Consider the following 8,774-nt stretch of genomic DNA (forward strand, 5'->3'; position numbering starts at 1 on the left):
AACTAGCTGATTCTGGGCTGCTCTATCTGGCTAATTCACAGAGTGAAAAAGGGTGGGACATCTGGATGAAGGTCATCAGAAACCAGGCTAGTCTTTCTCGCGCCCAGCTTAAACGGAATGTCCTCTATATTCTCATCTGTAGTAATACTCAGGAGTTAGAGGCTTCTCAGACCCGTTAGACGGAGAGCTGGAAGCACATCTCCCTCCTCTCAGAAGAGGAAGTAGAGAGAGAGAGAGAGAAGAGGGGAAGGGGATGTTGCGCAACAACAGTGCACAACTTACGTCCGTTTACCAGTTTTGGGACCCGACCAAATCCTCTCAGTGTCATTGCTTTGAGAAATAATGAGATTTGGTTAAATATAAAACAGGCTTTAATGCTGAAAATGATCAAATGTTACAAGTCATACTAATGTAATAGATAGAGAGTGACATTCACCATCCAGAGCTGGGCTTCACTCAGCTCACCTCAGGGGCGACACCAAGTGAAGCAAATATTATAGCACAAGTTTAGCTTTTATTATTCTCCTCATCCTGTAGAGGGTAGTGTTAATCAGTTTTATTTTGTTTATGTGACTGTCGCCAGTCTTATGTGACATGATTAGCCATCAGTGCTAATCTCATTTAGTTGATATATGAATTGACTTTTAACTTTTAATCTTTGAATTTTGAAATTGTTTTTTTTATAAAACAAATTCAGTCTTCTTAAAATAGTGTTTATTGATGCATCACTGTTGAACCTGTTGAAGAATTGAAAGGTGGCTAAACTCTTAAATATATAAGTAAAAGAAATAACGCACAGAGATGTAGTTCTTGCTGCTAGGCCGTAGACGAGTCGGAGATGTATTACACTACCACGGATTCCTCATTACAGTTTCATCAGTTCAATACTCAAAAATCTTCCAAAGTCTCAACACAAAATCTCCCTGAAGTCTTAACATCACCCTTTTTTTATACATTTCCATCTTCATTGGTGTCTGCTGGAAAGTTTCAACCAATTGCGTGTAACTGCTGTTTTCGCAGGCAGATCCTGGCACCCTTAATATTGGACGACCTTTAAAACATTTTGGACCTCACGAACTCAACATCTGCTCCATTTCAGAACTGCTGAATAGGACAATTTATCTCAACTTGTTGATCTTATCTTGTACAAATAGACATCCTTTCCAGTAATTTCTGGTTCCATTTGCGTTTTGCGCGCAAATGGAAGGAAGGGAGTCAGGTCAAGTTGACCAAGAGAGGTGCCAAGATCCTTTTCACAAAAAAACTCCTTAAATAGTATTTCTGCTCTTACAAACCTTGTGCTCAAATATTTGCTTGAGTTCAGTTCACTGAAGGACTGACTGTCTGGGAAAAAAGCAAGGAATCTGTGCCAACAAAATGTACCTTTTTAAAAATACTGCTGACTTATCATGAGTACATAGTTAATTTAGTTAGTATGAATATGACTATTTTTTTTCCTTTTATGATATTCTATTGTGTGATGTTTTGATGTTTTCTGCACAGGTTGTTGTTAAAATTAACAATTTGTTCTAAATTAACTTACCTGGTAAAATAAAAATACGCAACCACTAAATGGACCCAAAATAAGTGGGTTTTTAGTCTAGATTTAAAGGAACTCAAGTGTTTCAGCTGTTTTACAATTTTCTGGAAGTTTATTCCAGATTTGTGGTGCATAGAAGTTGAATGCTGTTTCTCCATGAGAACAAAGAGACAAAGCTGTGGAAGCTGTTTTATGGTATTTTATTGTCTAAACATGGGTTAAAATTCAAGCTACTCTTATGGTTGAAGTGATTCTATGTCCTTCCTCTGTCTCTTCTATCTGCTTACATGCACACTGCTGAAGGCAAACAGAACATTTCTGAAAGGATGGTCAAAGTCAAAAATGACTTCAGTCCCAAATGTGGTTCTTTGAACAGGAGAGGGCAGTAAATATTAACAAGCTACTTCTGGTAATCTGCAAATGCAGTTGAATTTACGGGAATAAAAGAGGAGTACCTAGACGGTGAGATGTGATTGGATGATGAAAAGATTTTTATGCGAGGAAGAAAGTTTTGTGACAAACCAATTCAAACCATTTTCTGTCAGCTCCGGTGACAAAATATCTGTCCTCCAAGAAATCAGGGTAAGATCTGAATTTATAACATCGTTCATTTAAGTTGGATCATATTTCAAATAACATCAAGTTAACAATTAAAATGTTAAATTACCACAATTTATCAGAACTAAAGCTTAGTAATTGTTAAAAAGTTTAGAAACTGTTTTTGGGTTATAATTTCCAATTATGTCTGTTTTTTGCAGAATCATGAGATGCATTGTCTTGTTTCACTTGCTGCTCTTGTTTGGAATGTATTCAGCCCAAAATTATAGTAAGTATAATCTAAAAATATTTATTAATCTGTTGAGACTGTAAACATAGGACAGCTGATCTTTAAAGAAGCAACTCTTATCCACAGATTAGACTTAGATTAAATATTTAAGATTTAACATTTTGATGTAGAGAGATTTCTGCTTCTGTGCCTGTCACTCTTTATCACAGTTCAATATAGTTCAGAATCTATTAAATAATCTGTCTGTGTTTGGATCCTGGCTGCAGGTGTGGCTCCTAAATTGTTTGCAGTATGTCATCAATTTCTGAGAGGAGATTTTTTTTAATGTCCTGAATAACATCACTGAGTAATTAATGGGACGACTGTGGCTGTGTGGGTAGAGTAGTTATCTTGCGATCGGCAGGTTGTGGGTTTGATTCCAGCTTTCTCCTGCCACATGTCAATGTGCCGTTGGGTAAGGCACTTAACCCCAAATTGCTGTGTATCGGTGTATAAATGTGTGAGCATTTGTCATTGTGAATGTGACTCCAGTGTAGAGCGCTTTGAGTGGTCAAAATGATTGGAAAAGCGCTATATAAGTTCAGTCCATTTAATGACACTTAATCCTTTTTCTTGTTTTCTTTGACACAGTAGATATGCAAGAACAAGATATTATTTAATTTACATTGCAATATGCTGTCACTAGTCAGTAGGATCTGACTAGTGGCAGCAATTAGCAAATGCCTAGTGGGTGGAACTGCTCATCTGCTGAGTTTATCATACAAATTACTTTTCAGTCTATCATACTTAAGAATGAAGGTAAATGGCATAATAAGAAGCATTATTTCTATGATATGCTGAAGTTGGAGTTTCAGGAAAAGCAGGAGCTTCTTCAGGAGACAGAGGCCAATTTTTAAGGAGTCAAACTAAAAAGTCAAATTTATTTTAAGTCATGTTTGATATATAGCATTTTTATTACACTTGAAGTTAACATGGTTCCTTGATTGTGCCATTTTATAGCACAAAGTTCCTCAGTTTATTTATATACAACACAAAACCCAAAACATATCCAACTTATCTAGAGAAACAGTCCAATTAATCCAGTTAGATGGATAAATTATAATTGAGTGGTATAAAAGGCAGTTATTAAATATTTATAACTATATACTTGTATCACATTGTCAACAAGTTCTCTTTATTATGCCAGTTAGTGAAGTTTTCTAACATAGTGGTATATATATAAGGGTGTGCTACTGAGTTGGTGACTGTGGAGGCCACTGCAGTACGACAAACTCATTTTGTAAAAAACAAACAAACAAAAACAAAGTTTACAATAACATTGTTTCCATTGACTATATAATTACACAATGTGACATTTCGAAAATAAATTTGCTTAATGAAATCCTGATAATAAAAAAAAAGAAAAACTCCTGTTTTTGATAAAAAGTGTTGGCGCTAGGAAGAAGTGGCTTATCGACGATATTGAAATTGGTTTATTTCACAAAACTGCAATGGAAAGGCTGTTTTCACATCACACAAGTCTCATGATCAACAACCTTTGCCACAAATGAAGAAGACGACGACAGGAAGTAGCTGGAGGATCATGACACGGCATGATCTATGGCTTGAACAATCTTATTCACCCGTGATTTTAATTACGGTTCTTATTTAATGTAAACAACGCCATTGTGAAACTGTTTTTTCGACATTAGCAATGTTTTGCGCACATTTGTAGTAGAAACCCAGCTTATAAAGTAGTTCAGACAATATAAAATATAACCAATCATGTAATTAGCAATAATTAAACAGCATCGGAAATCTTTGACAAATATTTTAATTTTCAATTTTCAAAAACTACCAGAACTATATAAAAAAAATCATTATTCTAAACCTTTTTTTTTATTTTTTTTTTTTTTTTGTAGAAAATTTGGCTTTACGTGGTGAAGCAACTCAAGCTCATCCCTACTTTGGAGCAGATAAGTATGGATCTGCCACCAGTGCAATTGATGGGAGCAGAAATAATTTATTCCTTGATGGATCTTGCAGCCACACTGCAGAAATGTCCAACCCCTGGTGGAGAGTGGACCTGCTGGACTCGTATGTCATCACCCAGATCATCGTCACCAACAGAGGAGACTGCTGTGAAGAGAGGATCAACGGAGCAGAGATCCGCATCGGAAACTCTAATCAAAGCAATGGTGTTGAAAACCCACTGTAAGTGATCATCATATAGGTTTACAGTATTAAATATGGATGGGGGATGAGGGCAGGGTTGGATTTGGAAGACACTAGTTTTTGACTTCTTAAGCATCTTTACTACAGTCCAGCCTCTTTTACTTCAGGAAAAACTGAACATCATGCATGTTGAGTTTTATCTGGTGCACTAGATCACTGACTACTTGACCAACAAAAACACAGTTCATTGGGATGGAGAGCTGTAGGTCCACCACAAAGACCAGCAGTGGAGGTATCCCTCAGGGCACAGTGCTTGTGCCCCTACTCTTCACCCTGTACACACCATCAATTTCAACTGGTACACTAATATATGTCACATGCAGAAAATTTCTGACGATACTGCAACTGTGTATAAAGGATAGGAGTACAGAAAACCTGTGGAGGACTTTGTAGCATGGTGCAGAAAGAACGAACTCCAGCTCAACATTACAAAAAACAAAGGAGATGGTACTGGACTTTCCCATTACCATAGGAGGTAATGATGTAAAAGTGGTCAACATATACAAATACCTAGGTGTACATCTGGACAATAGATTGAATTGACAGACAAATATAAGCATGATATAAAGAAAAGGACATAACCTAATCTATTTTGTAAGGAGATTCGCCTCTTTTCATGTGCTCCAAGCAGCTTTATATATTTTAGCAGTCAATTGTGTGGTATGTGTATTACGTAGTGGTCTGTTGGAGTGGGGGGAGGGGAGGGGAGAAGGGACATGCAGAGTTTGGACCGGCCAATCAGGAGAGCTTGCTCTGTGGTATGGATGAGACTGGATTCTGTTGAAACAAAGGTGAAAAAGAGGACACTTAAAGTTCAGAGCAGTTCTGGACAATACCAGCCATCCCTTGTACACTCTTAGGGTCAGATTCCTGTCAGTGGGCGGTCCCACAGAGAGGCTCAGGAACTCCTTCATACCACCGGCTAACAGGCTCTATAATGCTGCTATTGGTGGGAGTGGGATATGTGGGAAACAGGGCAATAAATGTCTTGGTTGTTCTCCTTTGGTAACTTGTATATTTATATTGTGCCTTTTATTAAAGGCAGTGTTGTGATCAAGACCACCTAACCCAAGACCAAGACAAGACCAAGACCAGAGTGTATCGAGACCGAGACAAGACCAAGACTTTCAGGGTCCGAGACCAAGTCAAGGCCAAGACCGAGTCAAGACCAAGACCAGCGCCCCGCGCTACATGATACAATAACATGTGAAATATGATCAAAATTAATTCTCAAATTGATCTGAAAGATCCATATTCCCATAAAAATACCAAGATATTAAATACTTAATAAATTTTACCAATATTAAAAGCAGAACAAACTCTTTGTTCTGGTTTGGTTCCATCTCTGTGCTACGATCCGCGGTGGTCTCGTGCCATCCCTAAAAAGATAACGACCTGGGTGTTTGCCCATATTGCTCATGTCAAAAACCATTAAACATAGCACCATTCTCTCTCTGCACCATTAAACATAGCAATTGAGGCAATGCCCTGACGGTAAATAATGCTCAACTATGAACACTGACCAAGGAGCAACAAGCAAGAAATAACCAATCACAAGACGCTCACCGTGACTGTTCTCAGCCTCTCTCCTGCTACATGAAGCGAGGCAGTCTGACACCATGGCTCACATTACAGCTGTCACTTTGAACAAAAACAATCATAGAGCAATGTGCATGCTCTGCGTGCTCTTTCGTTCTTGTGTTTTGTTTATTTGTTAATTAAAAAAATATCAATGTACACAATTAAATAAAATAATGATAGCTATTGCAGTGTACGCAGAGCATTACAAGAACAAAGAACGGTGTTCTGTCAGGTCAGCCGACGCTGTCAGATCGTCATACGCTTAGAACGAACTCATGGCTATATCTGTCAGACACGTCATTACCATATCATTTTATTTAATTAGCAACATAGAATCATGACGTAGATCATCATACACTTTATCAACAGTTGTGTGGCATCCTGACTTAGCAGTTAAGTAGATTAATAAGTTTTACACAGGCGTGTGTTGTAGCTGACTCCAGCTGCAGCCAGACCTGCTTTAAATACACTTTGAAACCATGACAACGCATGTATGTCTATACAGTTATCATTGAAAACAATTTAATGACTTATTTTCATCATAACTTGTTGCTATGGTGAACTGACAACTCCTCTGACTGTCGGACTTCTTAATGCGCATGCAGGCATGGTACTCACTGCATGTATGCTATTCTGACAGCGTATGGTAATCTGATAGAACAACGGCTCTCAGTGACACTCCAGTCCTATCTAATAAGTAAAAAGTTGTACAGAAGAATCGGACTGTTCTTGAATGTCACATCACTATATTGCAGACTTTTGGACGCAGCGTTGTCCCATATGCGACAAGTCAGTCAACACCTCACAATAACTCAGCGCAGTGAGTGACTTTTTTTGTGTCTCTGTACAGCTAGCTTTGCTAACATCACGTCAACGGAGCTTACCTTTCTTTGAGCTTCTTTTCTAAGTGATGAAAAAAGTTAGACGTCCCCACCGTCTGTGAAAGCGAAGCGCTGCTGAGTTAGCTGTGGCCATCGGATTTCTTATGATTTATACAGCGCTATTCTATTACTGACGATTAGACAGACATCTTCTGCCGCTCAGAGAACACAACTGTGCATGTCTTAGAGCGCCACATGCGAATAAAGGTGGGGAGGGGAGGGGGAGAAACAGAAGCACGTCATTGCTTGGATTTTAATCGGTGCGTTTTGCATCCACTGAAAATAATGATAACAAATAAACTGGATAGTGTGTTGTATGTTTAGTGATATTTTCACAGTTGCAGTCTCGACTGGTCTTGAAATAAAATGCCGAGTCCTCAGCGCCCGAGACCGAGACAAGACCGAGACCAAATGCAGTAGAGTCCGAGACGAGACCAAGACCATCAAAAAATGGTCTTAAGACCGGTCTCGAGACCAAGACCGATCTTGAGTACTACAACACTGATTAAAGGATTGTTTTTTTGGCTCTAGTTGCCTTTATTTGACAGTGCATCAACAGAACAGCGGGTTGTGAGAGAGGGGAAAACAAGTCAAAAGTCAGCAGACCTGGACTTGAACCTGTGACTGATGCATGGAGGACTGAGGCCTCCATACACTTTACCCCTGTATTACAACCACGCCCCAGTGCGTGGTTGTAATACTGTTTTTATTTTAGACTTTATTGATGGTTATGTATGTACACAAGCAATAGACTACCTCATAATTTCCTCTGTATTAATAAAGTACTGCCTGTCCTAACCTGAAATTCTTCTTTTTCAGAGCTGCTACAATCTCCTCCATGCCACGCGGAGCCTCGCAAACAATAAATATAACTGGTGGCATGGAGGGACGTTATGTCACTGTTGTAATACCTGGCTCTAAGAAGATCCTCACCCTCTGCGAAGTGGAGGTCTATGGGCACTTCGTCCCTAGCAGTAAGTGTGGAATACCGTTTTGTTCTATACTACAAAGTAGCGATTGCAATTTTTGAATGATTTTCTTATTTCTGAATGTTTTTAAGGTTGGGTACATTAAACTACAGTTATTTATTGTAGTTAATGCTGGGACTCTTGAGGAATCATATTCTTCTTTGGCAAATATTTGCTAAAGGTCTTAAGATGGATAACATTTTATTTCATCATGATGAGATTATGTTGTTCAGCATAGAAAGTTAAACAACAAACTATTTTGATGTTCAACATCAAATCACAAATCAAGCAACATTTTGTTGATTTGTAAAAAAGAAAACTGATATGACAGCTGGTTTGTGGCAATGAAAAAAAGTGTATTGTTCACTGGTGACTGTTATGTTGCATTGCTTAACAGAAAATACATGGAATTTTAGTTAAGTTAATAAATAACAGATTGTTTCATCATGCAAAATAGATTTTGGATTTAAAATTCAATTAAGCTGCTTTATTTAGGGGCTTTGGTAGGGCGGGTCATTTTTGACCCATAGGACAAGGATTGAACACGATATGTTGCGGGTCAATTTGACCCGTTTCAAAGTTTAAAAATAAAAAAAAAAATAGTTAGAAGTATTTTTTCTGCATGAAACTTTTTCTATTTGTCTTAATAGGTGCACTCTGTGTATAAAATGAAAATGGTTCATTTTACACACTTGCAGCCCCCCCTAGGTCCATTTGTTACAGTCGTACTGTTATGGGTCAATTGGACCCGCCATACAAGTTGAAGGGTAAAAAGGTTAAAACAATGTCCAATTCTATTTGTT

The 8,774-nt window shown here is 38.1% G+C and overlaps 1 protein-coding gene and 1 long non-coding RNA gene across 2 annotated transcripts in view; both read left to right on the forward strand.

Annotated features, from left to right (window-relative positions):
- Nucleotides 1-1,823: 1,823 nt before the first annotated feature.
- Nucleotides 1,824-8,774, forward strand: part of LOC103150310 (uncharacterized) — a 12,936-nt gene continuing 5,985 nt past the window's right edge. Inside the window, exons 1-4 of the mRNA XM_007569874.2 lie at nucleotides 1,824-2,122; nucleotides 2,299-2,366; nucleotides 4,229-4,520; nucleotides 7,823-7,977. Coding sequence (XP_007569936.1) covers nucleotides 2,303-2,366; nucleotides 4,229-4,520; nucleotides 7,823-7,977 — 511 coding nt within the window. The 5' untranslated portion in view covers nucleotides 1,824-2,122; nucleotides 2,299-2,302. The remainder of the gene's footprint in view (nucleotides 2,123-2,298; nucleotides 2,367-4,228; nucleotides 4,521-7,822; nucleotides 7,978-8,774) is intronic.
- On the forward strand, nucleotides 4,642-5,819 carry LOC107838406 (uncharacterized). The gene is made up of 3 exons (XR_001664463.1): nucleotides 4,642-4,773; nucleotides 4,899-5,637; nucleotides 5,687-5,819. It is a non-coding gene; the product is annotated as an uncharacterized LOC107838406 (long non-coding RNA).

This window comes from Poecilia formosa, unplaced genomic scaffold, assembly GCF_000485575.1.
Source record: "Poecilia formosa unplaced genomic scaffold, Poecilia_formosa-5.1.2 Scaffold250, whole genome shotgun sequence".
NCBI lineage: Eukaryota > Metazoa > Chordata > Actinopteri > Cyprinodontiformes > Poeciliidae > Poecilia > Poecilia formosa.